At 41.2% G+C, this 23,339-nt stretch overlaps 1 protein-coding gene across 1 annotated transcript; it reads left to right on the top strand.

The window, feature by feature from the left end:
• The first annotated feature begins 35 nt into the window (after positions 1-35).
• LOC144595586 (protein-lysine methyltransferase METTL21E-like) lies at positions 36-23,325 on the top strand. Its single transcript, XM_078403149.1, has 5 exons — positions 36-118; positions 17,856-17,974; positions 20,175-20,323; positions 21,556-21,673; positions 22,922-23,325. Exons 1-5 carry the CDS (start codon positions 36-38, stop codon positions 23,323-23,325), a joined length of 873 nt encoding a protein of 290 aa, XP_078259275.1.
• The last annotated feature ends 14 nt before the right edge of the window (positions 23,326-23,339 follow it).

The raw sequence follows: 23,339 nt of genomic DNA, 5'->3' as shown, positions 1-23,339 counted from the left end.
GTTAAATTTAACTCTCCTGAAATCAAACTTCCAAAATGATACGTGATTTGCTTCCAGCAAACTTTGCACAGTTAGTCCAGCCAAGAGTTTCCCAGCCAGGAAGGCTTCTTGGGGAAGTGTAGCTATAAGCAAACATGTCTAAAGGTCTAATATTTTAAAAAATAGTTTGCAGTTAAGATTTGTGGCATTAAGAGATTAGCTTCAGAACAAAGGCTATTAGTAGATATGTCTCTTGCATGGCTCACAATTGCAAAGCGCCTGTATTTATGATATTGGACTGGATGAACCTTCACTTCTCAGCGATTGAGTATTCAGGAATGGCAGGCAGGCAAACGACTGCTCCACAACATGACAGATTTTGCTCCTGTTTCTGCAATAGAGAACAGTTAACCTGCTGTAAATATTTATCTTGAAATTAACAGCTCTGCACTCTACATTTACTGTTTGATGTTTTCTATATTATATAGCTCTTTTGAAAGTGATCATTGGCAAAATGAAAAATATATAAAAATTCTGATTTTTGTTGTGTATTTTAATGGCAAATAAGCCTTTTGCAGTGTGTTAACACCAAATTAATTTTGCTATAAATGAATGTTTAAATAAGATATTAGATTGGCAAAAATAGCTTCGTAATTAATCAGTCATGTATAACTGCCATGTGGAACCTGAATGAAGCAATGGACAGTAGACGTTTTAAGCAGCTGCCACTGGGGAGAATGTCAGAAGATGACACCAGAAAATATTCTGACATGTAGCAAAGACAAGTCATTCAACAATGAAATTAACATTTGCAATATGCAATTGCTATTTATTGTATTATAAATATGTATGTCATGTAATTTAAAAATATATTTATTTAATAACTACTGACAACTAAACAATCTCTGTTAATATTTATCATCACAGCATTTATTTTTGCTGGTCTTTATTGTTAATAATGGTATTTATTATTTTTTGTAAAGAGATTGTTTTACTTAACTTTTTTGTGGTCCAAAAAGGATTATGAACAATAAATTATTTGAAATGGTCTGACAAACGCATGAATCCTTTGAACTGAACCCTAGCAAATATCTAAATATCATGGTTGTCGGAGCAGGCCAGAGGCTGGGTAATGCGGGGAAGTGGCCCAAAGGCTGACTACACAGTCTTTCCACAGTCTACAAGACACAGGTTAGGGATGCGATGGCAATATTCACTAAGTGCCCTTCTGTGGGTAGTTACAGCAACTCTCAATGACCTCGACACCATGGAGGACCAAGCCATTCAAATGATTGGAATCCCATCATCCACCCTAAAAATTCATACCCTTTTCCTCCAGCACAAAGCTTCACAGTGTACGATCTGCAAAAGGTGTAGCAATGACTCACCTGACTATGCCAACAGCACCACCTACACCTGCAGGGCGGCACGGTAGCGCAGCAGTAGAGTTGCTGCCTTACAGTGAATGCAGCGCCGGAGACTCAGGTTCGATCCTGACTACGGGCGCCATCTGTACGGAGTTTGTACGTTCTCCCCGTGACCTGCGTGGGTTTTCTCCGAGATCTTCGGTTTCCTCCCACACTCCAAAGACGTACAGGTATGTAGGTTAATTGGCTGGGCAAATGTACAAATTGTCCCTAGTGGGTGTAGGATAGTGCTAATATGCGGGGATCGCTGGGCGGCGTGGACCCGGTGGGCCGAAGGGCCTGTTTCCGCGCTGTACCTCTAAAATCTAAAGAACAGGGCCACATGTGAACACAACCACCTGGAGGTTCCACTCCAAGCCAGACAGCATCCTAATTTGGAAGTATATCACCAGCCCTTCATCTTTGCTGGATCTAAATTCTGGAACTCTCACTTTATCTGCACTGTGGGAATATTTTCATCAAAAGGACTGCAGCAATTCGAAAAGGCTGCTCGTCATCACCTCCTCGAGGGCAATGAGCGATGCCAGCAATACCCAGATCCCCAAAATGATGATACAAAGATGATACAAAGCTGGGTGGTAGTGTGAACTGTGAGGAAGATGCTATGAGGTTGCAGGGTGACTTGGACAGGTTGTGTGAGTGGGCGGATGCATGGCAGATGCAGTTTAATGTGGATAAGTGTGAGGTTATCCACTTTGGTGGTAAGAATAGGAAGGCAGAATATTATCTGAATGGTGTCAAGTTAGGAACAGGGGACGTACAACGAGATCTGGGTGCCCTAGTGCATCAGTCACAGAAAGGAAGCATGCAGGTACAGCAGGCAGTGAAGAAAGCCAATGGAATGTTGGCCTTCATAACAAGAGGAGTTGAGTATAGGAGCAAAGAGGTCCTTCTGCAGTTGTACAGGGCCCTAGTGAGACCGCACCTGGAGTACTGTGTGCAGTTTTGGTCTCCAAATTTGAGGAAGGATATTCTTGCTATTGAGGGCGTGCAGCGTAGGTTTACTAGGTTAATTCCTGGGATGGCAGGACTTTCATATGAAGAAAGACTGGATAGACTCGGCTTGTACTCGCTGGAATTTAGAAGATTGAGGGGGGATCTTATAGAAACTTACAAAATTCTTAAGGGGTTGGACAGGCTAGATGCAGGAAGATTGTTCCCGATGTTGGGGAAGTCCAGAACAAGGGGTCACAGTTTAAGGATAAGGGGGAAGTCTTTTAGGACTGAGATGAGAAAGTTTTTTTTTCACACAGAGAGTGGTGAATCTGTGGAATTCTCTGCCACAGAAGGTAGTTGAGGCCAGTTCATTGGCTATATTTAAGAGGGAGTTAGATGTGGCCCTTGTGGCTAAAGCGATCAGGGGGTATGGAGAGAAGGCAGGTACGGGATACTGAGTTGGATGATCAGCCATGATCATATTGAATGGGGGTGCAGGCTCGAAGGGCCGAATGGCCTACTCCTGCACCTATTTTCTATGTCTCTATAAATAAATACATTTTAGCCCTGGGCAGCAAAATGATGCAACAGTGAATGCAGATTCTCCCTGTGTCCATGTGGTTTTCTCACATGTGCTGTGTTTTGTCCACATCCCAAAGGCATGCTGGTTTGTTAATTAGCTACTGTATCCCTTAGTGCCCTCAGTGTATGTACAAGTGAAAGGAATCAAAGACGAGTTAAAGTAAGTTGCAAGGAAATATGGGAATGGAGAATGGATTGATGGGATTGCCCTGCAGGGAGTTGATGGAGATACGATGGACCAAATGCCCTCCTTGTGACTAGTAAACAACTTCTGCTCATCTGCACTTTCAACTTATGAGGTCCTTCAGAAGCTTAAAAAATTCAAATTGCTGTCCTTGTGCACCGAGAGCAACAGTGATTTCTCACTGATTTATTTTGTAAATCTTCATACTAATCTTGCAAACTTCACTCCAATAAACTATCCCCTTTGATGTGAAATGTGCTTCAGATGTCGTTTCACTGACCAAGGCCCCCTTATAGTTTCAGATCTGCCTTTGTACCATTTGACATACATCCGCTATAAGTTTATCGATTGTTTTATAACCTTGGAATACAGGGCTAATTGTGAAGAGTCAAGAGTGTTTATTTGTCACATGTACCAAAAACAGAACACCAATGTTCCTGCTTCCAGCAGAATAACAGGCCTGTAAACACAATACTCATTCAGAACATATAATAAACAAAATAAATTCAATAAATTAAAAACCCCAATATTAGTACAAAAAAGCCCAAAGTCCTTAGTGCACCCAAGACAGTTCGTAATTCCTAGATTAGTTGGTGTTTGTAGTGTTCAACAACCTGATGGTTGTGGGAAGAAGCTGTTCTTGAACCTGGATGTCAGTTTTCAGGCTCCTGTACATTCTTCCCGATGGCAGGACTGAAATGAGAGTGTAGCCAGGGTGTGTAGGTCCTTGTTGATGCTGACTGCCTTTTCGAAGCACCTTTTGATGGTAAGGAGGTCAGTACCCATGATGGACCAGGCAGTCTTCACCATTTTTTGTAATCTCCTTCATTCCTGGGTGTTGAAGTTCCTGAACCAAGCTGTGATGCAACGAGCCAATGTGCTTCCTAATGCACACCTATATAAGTTCATGGGAATATTATACGACACACCGGATCTCCCCAATCTTCTAAGGAAGTAGAGGTATTAAGCTTTCTTTATGATTGCATCAACATGTTGGGCCCAGGACAGATCTTCATAAATATGCACAGGAACCTGAACTCTACTGTTGACCCATCGATGAAGACAGATTTGTGAATGCTCGGCCTCGTTCTTCTAAAGTCATCAATCAGCTCCTTGGTTTTACTGATGTTGAGAGCAAGGTTGTTGTTGTGGCACCATTCAATCAGATGATCGATCTCCCTCCTATACTCTGACTCATAATTACCTGTAATTAGTCCAACAACAGTGCTGTTGTCAATGAATTTAAAGTTGGTATCATGGGTAAAGAGTGAGTGGAGCAGGGGGCTGAGCACACAGCCTTGAGCTGCCCCTGCACTGATGGTTATCGAGGAGAACGTGTTGTTGCCAGTTTGTACTGATTGTGGTCTGTTGATGACGAAATGAGGATCCAGTTGCAAAGTGATGTGCCGAGACCCAGTTCCCTGATCTCGGTAACAAATTTGGAAGGAATGATAGTGTTGAATGCCGACCTGTAGTTAATGAACAACAGCCTGAATTATGCGTCTAATTGTCCAAGTAACCAAGCCATCGTCAAATTCAGTAGATTATATGAAATTCAGAAGTATAGTAAAGATGATTTCAGCAGAGCGTGCACGATGTGGACCCAGGCAAGGCACTTTTTGGTTGGAGGTCTCAGGAATGATGATCTACAGCAGGTGGTGTTATTTCAAATGGGTGTGGAACAGACATCTATGCTTTTCATACATAAATATTGATGATGATAAGGCCAGTTCAGATGGCTTGAGTAAATATAGATATTTTGTTTTATTGATCGAGGAAAATTGGACCAAAAGAAATAAAATATGCTTATTGTATTTTATTAAATTATATTTATTGTACTTTAATCTCTCACTACGAGTGGCATTTACACTTCTGGGCATCATGTTTTTGGAAGGATTGTAAAACTATGGAGAGAATTTGGAATGGACTTGCTAAAGTAGGAGCACAAATGAAGGACCTCAGTTATGTGGGGACTTTGGAGAATGTGGATTGTCCTCCTTAGAGCAAGAGAGGAACAGAAGTAATTTGATGGAAGCATTCACAATAAAACGATTCAATACAAATAAGTATATTAAGAAAATATTTGTGCAGTAGAAAGGTCAACCACCATTATTCACAGGTATGATTGACACAGGAATTAAAGAAGACACTATTTTTACACAATGAGTCAACGTAACAAAGTATTCATTACTCAAAGACCAGAAGTAAGTTAAATTTTAAATTATGTTGTGCTGCTGCAAGTAAGAATTTCATTATTCTAGCTGGAATATATGACAATAAAACACTCTTGACTTTTGTCTAAAAGAGAATTGGATAAATGTTATCAATGGGAAAAATTAATAGGAATATCGGAAAGGAGGAAAGGCATGAAGCCATCTGGAGAGGTTTCGGGATAAGTAGTCTTCTGACCTTGGAGATAATATATCAACAGTCACACCTGTTTTTCTCCCGATATTGGGTTCCATTGCATTTAGAAGGACTAAGGCTCAAATGCACAATATTGTGTGTTCTATTTAGAAAAAAATAACAGTGGTCTTATTGATGAATATGTAAGTGAAGGAAGGCTTGACAGAGAAAATGCAGGGAAGTTGTGTATCGGTGGCACCGTTAATGAATAGGGAATAATATAGAGAAATGAATAATAAACAACATATCACACATGCTCTGTGGTAAATATTTAAATGACAGTTCCAAGTACTGGACTACTGAGAGCATTCACCACATGGGTCATAGAACAGTAGAATACAGCACAGGATCAGCCCCCTTGGCCCACAATGTCTGTTGAGATTTTAATTTTAAAGTTTGCAGTAATGTTCTATTTTTAGTTTTGAATATCCTTCCACGAAGAAAGGCACATTCAGCCACAGCGTTGGAAACCTGGGTCAAACATTTACTTCACAAGCATCAAGATTTGACCTAGGTAGTTTAGATGGATAAAGTTTCTTGTCTGCAACCAATGAACAGGGAGGAGCACTCATTAAGGAAAGAACACGTCAAGACTCTACAATGAGAAGATTTGAGGCTCATGCACAAGTAGTGGATGAAGCAAATAGCATTCCACTCTATTCACACATGAACTGCACATTGAACACTTCTGGCCCAACTGTGACAAATATGCTGATCCACTATGTAAAAACAGAAAATAGATGCAGGAGGCCATTTGCCCTTCGAGCCAGCACAGCAATTCATTGTGATCATGGCTGACCATCCACAATCAGTAACCAGTGCCTGCCTTCTCCCCATATCCCTTGATTCTGCTACCAGCTAGAGCTCTATCTAACTCTCTTTTAAATTCATCCAGTGAATTACCCTCTACTGCCTTCTGTGGCAGAGAATTCCACAAATTCACAACTCTGGGTGAAAAGGTTTTTTCTCGTCTCAGTTTTAAATGACCTCCTCTTTATTTGTAGACTGTGGCCCCTGGTTCTAGGCTCCCTCAACATTGCGAACATTTTTCCTGCATCTAGCTTGTCCAGTCCTTTTATAATTTTACACGTTTCTATAAGATTCCCTCTCATCCTTTTAAATTCCAGTGAAAACAAGCCGTCTTTCCAATCTCTCCTCATGTGACAGTCCCACCATCCCGGGGATCAACCTCGTGAACCTACGCTGCACTGCCTCAATAACAATTATGTCCTTCCTCAAATTAGGAGACCAAAACTGCACACACTACTCCAGATGTGGTCTTACCAGGGCCCTGCCCAACTGCAGATGGACCTCTTTACTCCGATACTCAAATCCTCTCGTTATGAAGGCCAACATGCATTAGCTTTCTTCACTGCCTGCTGTACCTGCATGTTTACTTTCAGTGACTGGTGTACAAGAACACCCAGGTCTCGATGAACTTCACTTTTTCCGAATCTGACACCATTGAGATAATAATCTGCCTCCTTGTTCTGGCCGCCAAAGTGGATAACCTCACATTTATCTACATTATACTGCATCTGCCATGCACCCGCCCACTCACTCAACCTGTCCAAGTCACTCTGAAACCTCTAGCATCGTCTTCGCAGTTCACACTGCCACTCAGCTTTGTGTCATCTGCAAATTTGCTAGTGTTACTTTTAATTCCATTATCTAAATCATTAATATAAATTGTAAATACTTGCGGCCCCAGCACCGAGCCTTACGGCACTCCACCCGCCACTGCCTGCCATTCTGACATTGACCCGTTTATTCCTACTCTTTGTTTCCTGTCTGCCAACCAATTCTCTATCCATGTCAATACCCTACCCCAAATACCATGTGCTCTAATTTTGCCCACTAATCTCCTGTGTGGGACCTCATCAAAGGCTTTCTGAAAGTTCAGACACACTACATCCACTGGCTCTCTCCTTCATCCATATTACTTGTCACATCCTCAAAAAATCCAGAAGATTAGTCAAGCAAGATTCCCCCTTCATATATCCATAAATATACTCTTAGACGTCTCAGAAATCACCTCGGAAAAATGTAGTGGAATCAAATAATTCACAAACCTCAGGGACTGTGCAGTCGAATATATTCCTGATTGCATTCACTCTGGCTGAGTGTTTTTTAACTATCCTAGACAATTTGTTCTATCTGAAAATTATGAATATTTTCCAATCAAAATTCTTAGGATGGTGCATCCATTCTCCACCTCATGACAACCCATTGCAAGAGGTGACAATGTCAAATATGATGGATGTGGTGTGAAGCTAATTGGCTCAGAGGAAGGAGTTAGAGGGTGGTTATGGAGGGTTGTTTTACAGACCGGAGGCCTGTTGCCAGTGAAGTGCCGCAAGGATCTGTGCTGGGTGTGCTGTTGTTAGTTATATGTATTCACGACTTGGATGAGAATTCAGGTGGCATGAACAGTATGTTTGTGGATGGCACCAAGACTCAGAGATCACTCTGTCTGCACTGACCTATTCCCATGGGTCGGTGCATGAACAGTACAACTGTGAGTCCAGCACACAGGAGCATCTATGAAGCTAGGCACCAAATGCTGGAGTAATGCAGCATCTCTGGATAGAAGGAATGGGTGACATTTCGGTCAAGACGAAGGTATTTATTCACAAAATGCTGGAGTAACTCAGCAGGTCAGGCAGCATCTCAGGAGAGAAGGAATGGGTAACGTTTCGGGTCGAGATCCTTCTTCAGACTGATGTCAGGGGGTGACATCTGCAGTTAATTTCTTACACTTTCGGTCAAGACCCTTCTTCAGACTGAGAGTATCATAGTATCTATGAAGAATGAAGACTGGGTTTAATGTTTTTTACACGCAGTAAACCACACAGCAATTTCTTAAAGCAATGATGTCCAAGTTTTGTGAACTGCTGGACTTTAATTGGGCATGAGCAACACACAAAGTAACCAGTTAATGCATCAAATGAAGAGGAAATACAATTTTTGTCGAAAAGTCTTCAATGGCCCTGAAAAGATTAACATGCTGGACTCACTGAGAGGGGATAAACTTCAATCATAAAATGGAAGATTTTTTTTGTTTGAATTCCTGCCTGCTGCCAGACTGAATGTGGACAGGGTGCAAAATAAAATCAAAGGCCAACAACAGTGTATTTTTTACATAGAATCATTCTGATTTGCCCATTTTGTCCTCATTATCTTTATATTGGTCATCAACAAAAATAAATCAAATTAATAGTAGCTTAAATACAATGAATTTGATACTCATTTACTAAACAATAAGAGAAAAGATACATTTAAATTTTAAATTTTAATGTGCTTCTTAAATGCTCCATAATATTTTGTTTCATTATTATAGCTGCTATCATGTTATTTTAGTGCAAGGATTCTCCTCTAATCTCATAAACTCTCACTACATTCTAACTCAAGTAATAGGAAAGGCATAGACTGAGAAAAGATCTTATGGCTCACAGAACTTCCTCTAGAAATATAGAACATAGGTGCAGGAGGAGGCCATTCGGCCCTTCGAGCCAGCACCGCCATTCATTGTGATCATGGCTGATCATCCACAATCAGTAACCCGTGCCTGCCTTCTCCCCATATCCCTTGATTCCACTAGCCCCTAGAGCTCTATCTAACTATCTCTTAAATCCATCCAGTGATTTGGCCTCCACTGCCCTCTGTGGCAGAGAATTCCACAAATTCAGAACTCTGGGTGAAAAAGTTCCTTCTCACCTCAGTTTTAAATGGCCTCCCTTTTATTCTAAGACTGTGGCTCCTGGTTCTGTACTCGCCCAACATTGGGAACATTTCTTCTGCTCCTTTGAATTCTTTATCGATATTGTAAATGTTTATTTCTAACATACAGCATGATATATTATCCGAAATATTTTTATTCCCAAATTCTTTCAGTTTTTTTAAACCTGCTTTCATTGACTGAAATTATAACTTTTTTAAACTCTTTATTTTCCAATAATTAAAATGCCGCTTTTTAATTAAAAAAGTTCTGGTTCCACTTTTCTGGCTTTTCTGAACTAAAGTTCTAGGGCATCGTATCTGTGCATCAAGCTCGATGTTAGCCTCATGCCTCTTGGAGTTCTGGCTAATTATTGTGGAACTTCAGCCCAGTGCAAAGGCAAACATATAATTGTGGAATTCACTAGACATACCAACAAAGCAGAGACAAAGGAGAAAGCTACTCAGCACTTTGTATCTCATTGAGACATACAATACAGAAACCAGCCCTTTGGCCCACTGAGACTGCACCGATCATTAAACGACTATTTATACTAACGCTAAATTAACTACATTTATCTATATTCTCCCCAATTTTTTATTAACTGCCCCCAGATTCCACTGCTTACACACGCACGAGAGAGCCATTTTACAGCAGTCAATTAACCTACGCACATATCCTAGGGATGCAGCAGGAAACTGAAATATCCAAAGGAAATCACAGGGAGAATGTACAAACTCCGTGGTCAGGATTGAACCTGGATCTCTGGTGCTGTGAGATTGCAGCTCGAATTCCTGTCTGCTGCCAGACTGAATGCAGACACACTGCAAAATAAAATCAAAGGTCAACGACGGTGTATTTTTGCCACTGTTCCTGCTTGGATCTTGGCTGATCTTTTCTTTCTGAACCACTTTTGTGCAACCACTTGTAGTGTGATTCCCTTAATAGCTAAAACTGAACATCGCATAAATGTTTTAAATTTAATACGGCACAATCTTAATTCAAGAAGACAGAATCTGCCACTCAATTTAGTTGACTATTGGACTGGCCACAAAGGTACCAAGGCAACTTCTGTCCTGCCTGCCGAAGTATCAGTCTGTGAGCACTTAGTTGATCCCACATCCCGCTTTCAGCTAAAAGATATTTTGCATTGATATCAACAATTTCATCCCTGTGCCAGACCCTTTCAAAATGTTAGAACAATCATATAATCCTCACAGCTGAAATTCCGAGGTTACTTTACCCAGAAATCATCTTATATTGTCCTGGATCCTTGTCCAAATCCGTCCAATTCATAGAGAATGAATCTGAAGCGATGCATTTCCAAATCTCCCACTGCTTGCTCCAAAGAAAAAAAGTTAAATGGCCTGTGATTGTTCTGTGATTTTGGGTGATCTTCCAGCATAGTTACAGCAGAGGGTTTGGAGAACACGAGCAAAAAGATCTGCTGACTTCCAGGGCGATTCTCTCAAAGACCAGATTATGTCAAACATTCAAATCCTTTGTGTTGCACATCAGTAAATGTCATCAAAATGTTAAATTCCCTAGGTGGTCAATCTAGATCTAGACTCTAATAAATTTTGTCTGGCCGGCATTCAAAGTGGCAGGGGCAGTGTGCAATCAATTCCCCAAAATGTGCCCTTCTCTTTCTACCATTCCTAGGAGTTAATTGTAAGACCTCAGCAATTTAGACCTGATACTGTGGGTCAGAGGCATAAATCTCACTTGGATGAGATCAGTGTAACATCAAACCTGTCCATAAACAGCAGAAAGGCTTTGAAATTGTATTTGAATTCTGTTGCTGTTAGATAATAAATTCTGTTCTTACTGGATAACATTGCTGTGTAAGTGACAATAATAATACCACTTGGCTTTTGATGGATGGGAGGAGTGTTCTCCGAGATAGCTTTATTTACTGCAGTTCAGCTCCAAGTGCTACCGACTCAGGAGTGGAAAATCATTATTAGAGCTCCTGATCCATATTAGAAAAGGTACAGATTTTATTTTGCATATTTTCACATTAATTATCTACGCTAAATTGTTTGTAAATATAATGCTTTCATATGTGTGGTTTATAATTAGATTGCATTCATTTATATTTTTCTTGCTTTGCTGAAATATTTGCAAGTTAATTTGAATTTATGCATTACTGATAACCATGGAAACACAGAACTTGTGAGGTAATTAAAAATATCTTCATAAACTTTACTTTCCATTAAGAACAGTCTTGCTGAATTTGACTGACAAAGAATCTGGTAATAGTTAATAAAGGACCAGCTCAAAATAATGAAGAATTATATTAATATGAGGGAACAAGTCCAATGATCTGATCAGCATAACACTTTGATTTGCATAGTTAAACAATAATGTAAGACTAGATTATCCAACCTATCTGGTGGTTCAGCCCAAAAACCAAACTTCTTAAGAGGGACTGCTTTATCTCTGCTCCAACTTTGCGTATCGTTTGGATTGAACAACTTGCAGCCCTGCATCTGTGTGTCTTGATGCAGTAAAGAGCTGTCACAAATGAGGCCACAAATACTCACTCTGCTTCTGGAAATCGTATCAAAACAACTGAGTAAGCAAAAAAAACCCCGCAGTTGCAGGAAATCTGAAACAATACCCCAAAACGTTTGGAAATTCTCGGCAGGTCAGGTAATAGATATGATAAGTAAAGTAGTAAATGCTTCAGGTTGGTAACTTCTCATCAGAATGTTTGAGAATTATTATTTTTAAGGACATTCCAGGGAGATAAAAAAAGGGAGAGAGGAAGAATGATGAAGAAATAAGAATGACCAGATGCTATTATTACAGGAAGAGTTCAGCCAGGATTTACTTTCTCCCTTTGGTCTGACTATGTCTTCTGACCACTAATCTTGTCCCCACAAAACTCCACCTTCTACACTCCTCCCAACATTGCTCTTGCACAGCATATCATAAATTAGTTAAAGATGAAGAGCTACTCTGGTTCTATGTGTACAAGCTCATGTGTCAGTCTGCTCCTCCCAACGGGGGGGATTTTGATGAGCCCATATTTTTTTTTAGATTTAGAGATACAGCGCTGAAACAGGCCCTTCAGCCCACCGAGTCCACGCTGCCCAGTGATCCCTGCACATTAACACTATCCTACACACACTAGGGACAATTTTTACATTTACCCAATCAATTAACCTACATACCTGTACGTCTTTGGAATGTGGGAGGATACCGAAGATCTCAGAGAAAACCCACGCAGGTCACGGGGAGAACGTACAAACTCCGTACAGACGGCGCCCGTAGTCAGGATCGAACCTGAGTCTCCTGCGCTGCATTCGCTGTAAGGCAGCAACTCTACCACTGCGCCACCGTGCCACCAATATTAGACAATGGGGGCCATTTGCCCCCTCTCCTGCTGCTTAACTGCAGATGCGATTTAGCTGGGCCAACGCTAGCATCATAAATGCCAATAACAAGCATGAAAAAATATAGGCAATATACACTCACCAGACTTGCATTTGTGTGTTTCTCCACATATCTAGCACCCACTTTGCCTTCACACAAACCGCGAGCTTGTTGACTGTTCACCAGCCATTTCCCAGTGCACTCCAATGATGGACCTGTGGAACATGAAGCATTGCCTCTCCACAGAACCAAGTCATTGAGGTTAGGACATGCTCAAGATGCGCTGACACTGCGAGATCCGTTTACAAAGAATGAGGCAGAAGCAGCAGTGAAGAAGGTTAACTGCAAAGGTCCAGACAATAGGGGGTATGGCTGGTGAGTTTGAAAATAACGTGGAGTAAGTGGGGCAAGTCCCGAGAAGGATGTGGGCGAAATGTATTCAAATGGGACTAGCCCAGGAAAAAAATGGGTCATCATGAACGAGGTGGGCTGAAGGGCCTGTTTTCATGCTGTTTGATTGTATGACTATGGCACCATCAGGCTGACCCAGAGCAACCAATCTATCCCTGTCAAAGGTTTTTTTTCACAAAATGCTGGAGTAACTCAGCAGGTCAGGCAGTATCTCAGGAGAGAAGGAATGGGTGACGTTTCAGGTCGAGACCCTTGTGAAAAAATACCTTCGATTTGTACCAGCATCTGCAGTTATTTTCTTACACTTCTTGATCTATCCCTGTCTATTACTCATCTTAAGTAATGTTGGCTCCTAAGGAACTTGCCAGTCTCTGACACCATGCTACTGGGAGATATTTTATACGGCTGAGTGACTTAATCACCTGCAAAGATTCCAAATCTGCCAATACACTTCTTTACTCCCCCTTTCTCCCTCTCTTCTTCCTTCCACCTACTCTTTCACTCTCTCGCCCTTGTTCCTTCTTGATGTGACTACCCGTATTGTCCCCTCTTCAATAAACGTAGGTGCAGAATATCCAGCCAGTGTCCTGTCTTCCACCTCCACACTCCAGCTGCTACTTGGGTTCAACAAGGATCTTCTCTTTCCTTTCAAATCATTTTTCCACTCACCTGTTTAGTTTCAAGCCATTAACATGCATTAAAATGTTTACATATATAGGCAGTTAAGTAGAAAAGCTTGTATGGGGAATATGATATGTGACCACTCAGTAACAGTTGATTCAACATTGGCAGTGCACCAGCTTCCTGCTGTAACCTATTTGCCCAATGATGGCTTGCAGCCAATTCTGCCTCTGCTTCTCATCTGACATTTCAACATGGGGGTTAATTTTTCAAGTGACCAAGAGAACTTAAAACTAGCCAGAGGTACTTAAAGGGGAGATGCATTCCAGCTGCCAATGTTTATAGAATCGTAGAGCAGGGAAACGGGTCCTTCGGCCCAACTAACCCATTCCAACCAAGGTGCCCCATCTACACTAATTCCACCTGTCAGTATTTGGCCCATATTCCTCTAAACCTTTCCAATCCATGTACCTGTGTAAATTCTTTTAAATGATTTTATCGTAGTTTATCAGTTTAGTTTATTGTCACGTGTCCCGAGGTACAGTAAAAAGCTTTTGTTGCGTGCTATCCAGTCGGCAGAAAGACAATAAATACATGATTACAATCAAGCCATTTACAGTGTATAGATACATGATAAGGGACATGATAAAATACCTGCCTCAACTACTTCCTCTAGCAGCTCTTCCATACACCCACCACTGACAGTGTGAAAAAACTGCCCTTCAGGTTCCTATTAAATCTTCTCCGTATCAACTTAAACCTATGTCCTCAGGTTCTTGAGTTTCCTACTCCGGGTAAAGGACTCTGTGCATTCACTGTATCTATTCCCCTCATGAACTTAAACAACTCTATAAGATCAGCCTCCTGCACTCCAAGGAATAAAGTCCTAGCCTGCCCAACCTCTCCCGCTAACTCAGACCCTCTTGTCCTGACCACATCCTCATAAATCTTCTCTGCACATTTTGCAGCTTAACAACCTACATCAATGTGACATAAACTAAAACAATATTCCGAATGCGGCCTCATCAACATCTTTCATAACTGTAACATACAATACCAACTTCTGAACATGTAAACATAGAAGTGTCCAAGAAATGCAACAGGAGGTTGGGTCTTGATGAAAGGTCATCGATCAGAAGCATTCAGTCTATTTCTCTCATTATCTTACCTGCTGAGTATTCCCATTTTTTAGATTTCCACCATTTGTATTTTTTTTTACTTTGTGAGGATGAGAGTTTTGTTAGATCTCTCGGTTTGGGGTCATCCATGTTCTCTGGATGGTGACATTTTTTATTTATCACAGCAAGGTCCGTATATAATGCACTTCGGAACAAACCAACGAGCTGTTTCTTGAACCTCTGTAGTCCTCTGGTGAAGGTAGATCAATGTAGACCCAGAGCTGATGAATGAATAGATTCTGTTCATATTTGCAAGTCCAGATGATCTGTGACCCAGAGACTTATCATCCCGTGATAGTGTTTCCAAGTTGCTTATCTTGGACCTTGTCCTCCTTGGGAACGGGCATAGGACTGGGGGGGGGGTGCTATCGGAATAGCCTAGGTGTGTTCTGTATTTTGTAGATGATACACATTACATTGGTCTAATGGTCGAAAAACGAAATGTTTAGGGTGGTTGATTGGTTGCAAATCATGTTGATTGCTTTGTTGTGAATGTGTCAACAATCTTGAGATTTTGCTGGAAGATCACTCATCCCAGCGTGTGGAGAGTATTCCATCCAACTCCTGACTTGTTCCTCATAGATGGTGGATAAATGGTTGAAAGGCTTTGCCGTATGGGAATTCACCACAGGATACAGAGACAGAGAGATGTCAAATTATACAGCACAAACCATCCATCCTGACTAAGTAGCCCAACCATGCTACTTCCAACTTGCTTCTATCACTCCAACCCTTTCCTATCCAAGTCATTGTTCAAGATCTTTTAAATGGCATAATTGTACCCGCTCTACCACTTCCTTTGGCAGCTTGTTCCATATATGCACCACTGTGGGGGAAAAGTTGCCCTCAAGTCCCTTTTAAAAATTGGTCCTCTCACAAACCTATGCATTTAACCGAGGCAAAAGACTGTGTCTATTACACTTATCTATACATCTCATGCTTTTATAAATCACTCTTAGTCACCCCTCCGCCTCCTTTGCTCTTGGGAAAAGAGACACATCCTATCCAACCTCTCCTTATAATTCAAACCTTCTAGACATGGTAATATCCGATACCTAGCCTCTAATCTGCTCTTGTAGCCATGGTCGTTATATGGCAAACACAGTTGAATGTGGTGACACCCATGCTCTAGGTTATGGGGGACTAGGCAATATTATTGCCATTTAATATCAAGGCTAGCTGGTTAAATTCTCATTGGAGGTGGTCATTGCTCTGGCACTGTAGTGGTGCAAATGTTACCTTCCACTTGCTGGTTTCAAAGATGCCTAAGATTGGCTACACGAATGTGCCTGCTTCATTTGTTGTGGAGTTGGAAGTTAATGAATCGACATCAAGCGTCACCACTTTTGATCATATGGTAGAAAGAGGATCATTGAAGACTAACTGAGGATCACTGGGCTGCCGACACTACCCAGAGGAACGTTGACAATGATGTCCTGAATCGGGCTTCATTCACCTCCAACAGCCATGGCTACCTTCCTTTGTGGGAGGTTTGATTCCAATCTATGGAATATAGTATTTTCCCCCGGATGTCCATCGACTTCAGTTTTACCAGGACTCCTAAATCAACACTGAGTGAAATTAAGTTGTGGGTTTCACCCATGGAATTCAGACATGATTGACCCCAGGTCATTGCAAGGTCCATTGTAGAAGTCCTGGTGAAACACAAGCAGGACATTGGGAGAAAGTGATGCTGGAAATCTGAAACAACGGAGGAGGTGGGGATGGACAGGGTATCAGTTAGTGATTGAAAAGGTGAAATCACTCTAATTTATGAAATATTGAAGTTAATTTGTGGCAGCTGCAAAGTGAAATGCCGATTATTAATCATAAAGTCATACTTTGGCCCTTTGGCCCAACTTGCTTACACTAACCAACATGTCCCATCTATACAAGCCCCACCTTGCTGCATTTGGCCTATATCCCTCGAAACCTGTCCTAACCATGTACCTGTCTAAATGTTTCTTAAACGTTGCGATAGTACCAGCCTCAACTACCTCCCCCGGCAGCTCATTCCATACACCCACCACCCTTTGTGTGAAAAAGTTACCACTCAGGTTCCTATTAAATCTCCCCCCCCCCTCCCCCCACCATAAACCTATGTCCTCTGGTTCTCGATTCCCCTACTCAAGGCAAGAGACTCTACTGTGCATCTACCCGATCTATTCCTCTCATATTGATGATGGCCTATCACAAGAGCTGCATCAGACCTTGCAAGATCATTTTCTCACCTCGACACCCAAATGTTCATCGCTATGGAAACATTAACAGCCAATGAGTTGGAGCAGATGGTAGATTTCGCCGAGACCTGTGGGAACATTGCACCCTTAAAACCCAAGGCAGACTCTCCCAATACATCCCAATACATCCCACTGACACAATTACATGATCTGTCTATTCCACATAAATGCTCTGGGTATTAGCTGCATGTAGCTCCTCATTAATACAGTGCTTGTGCAACTTATTACAAAACTGCGTGCATGTGTACATATCAGATAGCACTTGGAGCCGATTAACACCTGTAATATCCAAGCAATATTTTATGAAGCCCAGATTTACATCCAATTTACTTTAAATGCATAAAACATTACCAAAGCCTGGCAGAATCTCACACAATGTTAATGCTAATCTGAAACAGATCAGTATTAATGCAACACAAAAAAAATTAAGTGTGATTGAAGAAAGCTGAATCTAGGACTTAGTTGGTATTCTTTCCATTTGTCCACATTGTTCAATTCCATCCCTTTCGAACCTCTGAGGCACTTCCTCAAAGTTCCCCTTTGGCTACAGTCATCCTGTGTTCCCAAGAACCTAAAATCTAGACAACAACCAAGCTGGTCTTTTTGGCCAAATTGTTTGAAGTAACGAGAACTTTGTTGTAACTAAGTAGAGCGCTCTATAATCTTATGGCTGAGTAATGACAGAATATAGATTTCTCATTGTTTAGGCCTATAGTCCCTTTTCAGTCACTCTGTCTTCTCCCAAATTACACTACTATTATTCTGCAATGACCTGATTTATGACTTGTGCAGAAATCTATCAGCAATGGAAACTGCCTGTGTGACAAGTATTCCTGCAGAGACTGAGGACGAATTTGAAATTGTACATCAGGAGCAGCCGCCAGAAGTAGATTCTGAAACTGAACTTCCAGGTATAGTTACTGTATATGTTTGATTGCCAGTTTTATTTTTATTAATATTCACCTTTCTGTCAAAGCATGGATAACGATACAACTGTGAGAGTGTAGATGGTTTATAAAGACTCTCAGATGGTATTACAACTTGTAAATTAAAAAAAAAACATGAATATATAAGCAAAGATAGACACAAAAAGCTGGAGTAACCCAGCAGGTCAGACTGTATCTCTGGAGAAAAGGAATAGTTAACGTTTCAGGTCAAGACCTTTTTCCAGACTGAGATTCAGGGGAAAGGGAAATGAGAAAAATAGACAGTGATGTATAGAGATATACATTTCACAAAATGCTGGAGTAACTCAGCAGGTCAGGCAGCATCACAGGAGAGAAAGAATGGGTGACGTTTCGGGTCGAAAATGAGACCCAAAGCGTCACCCATTCCTTCTCTCCTGAGATGCTGCCTGACCTGCTGAGTTACTCCAGCATTTTGTGAAATACCTTCGATTTGTACCAGCATCTGCAGTTATTTTCTTATAGAGATATACAACAAATTAAGGATATGCAAAAAAGTAACAATGATAATGGAAACAGGCCATTGTTAGCTGTGTGTTAGGTGAAAATGAGTCACAGAAAATGTATAAGCAACAGGATAGTATTCCGACTCAATAACTCCACTTTAAAATTACCACTTTTCAGTGCTAGATCACTAATTTCAGAGCACAATGGACTCCATGGACAATTACAAAATAACAATAATGATAAAGTAGCAATGGCGATATGCACAGCAAGACAGAAAGGGCATACTATTTAATTTGAACATATATATACACAAATTAAATAGTATATAGCAATTTTTAGGTTTGTATTTATTTTTCTGTTTTATTTCTAAGTCACTTCTTTACATTAACTTTGAAAAGCCAATGTTCTTTAAATATCAGCTACAAAATAGATATTGAGTTTTAGAGCTTTCAGTTACTTCAGATATATTTTAAATTTGTAAATCAAAAGACATATTTTTCTCTTTTGAAATTTACTTTTCCTTGGCTCTACACTGTCCAAACAAACTATGGTGAAAGAACTACTTGTCTGAACTTGTCATTGTTGGTAACAGTGCTCCAAAGCTATTCATATTTCCCCAAGGATTCGCAAGGATTTTTTCACACGAGTAGAAGTCATGTTGCAGCATTGGAAGAGTTTGGTTAGGATGCATTTGGAGTATTATATGCAGTTATGGTTGAGGAGGCTTTGGAGAGGATACAGAAGAGGTTTACCAGGATGCTGCCTGGTTTAGAGGACATTAGAGGCGGCACGGTAGCGCAGCGGTAGAGTTGCTGCTTTACAGCGAATGCAGCGCCGGAGACTCAGGTTCGATCCTGACTACGGGTGCTGCACTGTAAGGAGTTTGTACGTTCTCCCCGTGACCTGCGTGGGTTTTCTCCGAGATCTTCGGTTTCCTCCCACACTCCAAAGATGTACAGGTATGTAGGTTAATTGGCTGGGTAAAAATGTTTTTTTTAAAATTGTCCCTAGTGGGTGTAGGATAGTGTTAATGTATGGGGATCGCTGGGCGGCACGGACTTGGTGGGCCGAAAAGGCCTGTTTCCAGCTGTATATATATGATATGATATGATAAGTAGGAGAGGTAGGATAAAACTGGATTGTTTTCTCTGGAACATCAGAAGCTGAGGGGAGGTCTGATAGAAGTATATAAAATTATGAGAGGCATAGATGGAGTAGACAGTCAGAAACTTGCTCCCAGGTTGTCAAAGACTAGCAGGCATAGATTTAAGGTGAAATGGATTTAAAGGAGATGTGTGGAGTAAGTATTTACACAGAGAGTGGTGTGTGTTTGGAACACATTGCCAGGAGAAGTGGTGGCGGCAGATATGATAGTGGCATTTAAGAGGCTGTTGGATCGGCTCATCTTTCGGCAGGGAATAGAGATATAGATCATGTGCCGGAAGAGGAAATTAGTTCAACCTGGGTTCATTGTGGGCAGAATGGCTCATTCCTCTGCTGTACTGTTCGATGTTCTGCACACCAGACCATGTCACACAATATCTGAGAAAGTGGTATAATTTGGTGTTTAATTACAAATTAAAATATGTAGGAAAACAAAGTCAACTCTAAGAGCATTATAGTGTACATGGATGGTTGTTGCAAATGCAACAATTATTTTCCATTATTATTAACCTTGTATTTTTAATGTTTCCTTTAGAAACTCCTACAGATGTCAAAATACCTGCTCAACGGAGTTGGGTTCCGACTATTTGCAGTTACATTTCAAAGGAGTCCTATATGTTTGCAGGCTACGATATCACCATCCATGAATCGATCGATCACTTTGGAGCCGTGATCTGGCCAGGGGTGCGTTTTTTTAAAGTATAATAACTTGGAACCTTTATTTGGGAGAATAAAGAGAGAGACACACAACTTTGAAAAAATTAATGAGTACACTTTCTATACTTTGCAGAAGTTGCTGTAAATGTATCCACCAATTTGCAATCACCCTCTCTAAGTTTATGTTTAGGTTTAAATTTATTATTATCTTGTGTACTGAGGTACAGTGAAAAACTTTGTTTTGTATGCTACCCAATCAGATCAGATATACTACACATAAATACAATCAAGCCAAACTCAGGTACAATGGGTAGAGCAAAGGGGAAGATACAGAGTGCAGAATATAGTTCTCACCATTGCAGCACATCAGTTCCATAAACAAAGTCCAATGTCCACAGAGAGGTAGAGGTGAACAGGACAGTACCCCAGCTTATGGAAGGAGTGTTCAGAAGCTTGCTAACCAAAGGGGAGAAGCTGTTCCTGAGTCTGGTGGTGCGCACTTTCAAGCTTCAGTACATTCTGCCAGACAGGAGCAGAGAGAAGGAGGAGGAATGACTTGGGTGGATCAAGTCTTTGATTGCGTTGGCTGCTTTTCCAAGGCAGCGTGAACTGGATTAATTTTGCACAAGGTAGTGAATTTGTCATTTTAAGGTAGGAGGATCTTTTCAAGGATTCTCATGTAAGCTGTATCACTGATCACGCCCATGAGCCAGAGCTAGGAGCTTAGCACCAGGGGTGGACAGGTCTGGACACACGAGTGAGTCCACCTGGCTACTATGGTTCATGTCAGGGCTGCAAGATGCCAAGGAAAGAGCAAATAAACCTTGTGGCCTTTACACGGTACATAAAATTATAAAACCATGGGATGACAGAAGGTATAAAGAGGGAATGGAAACAATTTACATTTATTGAGGCCTGAAATTAGATAAGAGTCATGGAGTCATATGGCAAAGAAACGAGCCCTTCCATCCACTGTGTCCATACTGCTTGTTGTACCTGCCTACACTAATCCAATTTACCCACATTAAGTCATATCCGCAAGTGCTGTTAATATTATATCAAAGAAGGAGCTGCTCAATTTGTCGAATCAATGACCATTTCCCAAATTCAGTTCCCACTCAACTTTGTTGGGCCAGACCACAAAGTAATTCTAATCACTGTCAAGGAAATAATTCCATTTCATTCAAATTACTGTTGGCAACATAAGATATCTTACAAAAATAACTATTGATCAAGATGTTAATTGTTTCTTCCCATAGGCAGTTGCACTGTGTCATTTTCTAGAAAACAACTGGAAGGAGTTTGATCTAAATGACAAAAATGTACTAGAATTAGGAGCCGGAACAGGACTTTTGTCTATTGTGGCTTGCTTACTAGGTGAGTATTACAAAACATGCACATTTCCTTTTAGAAATGCTTTCTTTTTGATACCTCACGATAACTTTATCCATTCATGTGGTGCCTTTAATGTAGAAATGCATCCTGGATGCACAAAAGTAAAATGGGCACAAATCAAAGGGACAGAGGAGGGTGTGGAGTTTTCCCGAAGGCTCTGTCCTGGCATGGGGTGCAGTGGATTGACCAGTGGAGAATACAAGGACACATGAAAATAGGAGCAGGAGTAGGCCACTCGGTCCCTCAAGCCTGACCCACCATCCAACGTAATCTACTCCAAGCTTCAACTAGTGTAGAAGGTTGAGGAGCGCTCCCTCTTTGCTGAGCCTCGTGGGTTGATGGAGCCCGCAGCTGGGGCCTGTGTCGGCCCCATGGAGATGTCCAGAGGGCCTGGCCCCGGCCGCGTTAGTGGAGAGGTCGGTGATGGCGCTGACCGATGGATGAGGACAGACACATGGGAAATGAAGACGCTGCTGCCGAGGGAAGGAATAAAGGAGGACCCGGCGTGGGGGACCGCCGTGAGGGAGGGGGGTAGAACAATGGAGGACCCGGCTTGGGGGGACCACCTTGAAGTGACGGGAGGGGGTGAAGAACAAAGGGCGACCTGGCGTGAGGAGGGAGTTTGTAACTTTGTAATCGCCCTTTATGGGCAACTATTTGCATTCCTTGGGTATTCAGCGCTGTGAAACAAGTCTTGCCACATTAAGTTGGAGGATAGCAGCCTCCTTAGAAAACATACATTGCCTGGCTGACTCAGGAACAGATTGCTTCCTGCATGTTTTCCCACCACCATTAAGCTCAGAAGTGGACGATATGGATATGAGCTGATACATAGTTACAGATTTTTTGTTAAATTACATCCTACCTGACCTCCAATTTACAGGACCTCAACCCAAATGTCACTCGTTCCTTCTCTCCAGATATGCTGCCTGTCCCGGTGAGTTAATCCAGCATTCTGAGCCTGTCCCCAATAACCTAGCGATTTTAAATTCACCCTTATGCTTCTCCCAAATGTATTAACTTGTGAAGTGCCGGATCAGTATGATCAAGAATTTTTATTTAAAGAAATCACAATAAAATTTTATATGCGTGCTTATTAATGTACAGAAGGCTGTTTAATTATGATGTTATTATAATTAAGTCTATAATATAGTGAGATATTGAAATCTAGTGAGATTTGGAAACAAGCCATTAAGTCTGAACCGGTGCCTAATTTTCTTTTCCTCTCAGGTGCTTATGTAACAGCTACTGATCTTTCATGTACGATTGGTAACTTACAAAGTAATCTTATGAGAAATACACGAAACAGAAGCAAGCATCAACCTCAGGTTAAGGAGCTGGCTTGGAATGTAGATTTAGATAAAAACTTCCCTCACTCTGATCTTCATTACGATTACATTCTAGCAGCTGATGTTGTTTATCATCATGACTACCTGGGTGAGTTACTGGTCACTTTTGATTACTTCTGTCAACGAAATTGTGTCATATTGTGGGCAAACAAACTTAGATTTGAATCAGACTATAAATTTTTGGAAAAATTCAAGTTAATGTTTGACACATTCGTTCTGGTAGAAGATACAAATTCTGAAATTGTAATAATTAAAGGGATAAGAAAGTGCAATAACAAACCGTAGTGCAAATTGGGCAC

This window comes from Rhinoraja longicauda, chromosome 7 (assembly GCF_053455715.1).
Source record: "Rhinoraja longicauda isolate Sanriku21f chromosome 7, sRhiLon1.1, whole genome shotgun sequence".
NCBI classification, from domain to species: domain Eukaryota; kingdom Metazoa; phylum Chordata; class Chondrichthyes; order Rajiformes; family Arhynchobatidae; genus Rhinoraja; species Rhinoraja longicauda.
The sequence above is the reverse complement of the archived record's forward strand: the minus strand, read 5'-3'. Positions and strand labels throughout refer to the sequence as shown.

Coding starts and splice junctions, on each gene's coding strand:
- LOC144595586 (XM_078403149.1), top strand. CDS start 36: ATGATACGTGATTTGCTTCCAGCAAACTTTGCACAGTTAGTCCAGCCA. Junction 119..17,855: donor GGAAGGCTTCTTGGGGAAGT/GTAGCTATAAGC, acceptor TGACTTGTGCAG/AAATCTATCAGCAATGGAAA. Junction 17,975..20,174: donor TTCTGAAACTGAACTTCCAG/GTATAGTTACTG, acceptor TGTTTCCTTTAG/AAACTCCTACAGATGTCAAA.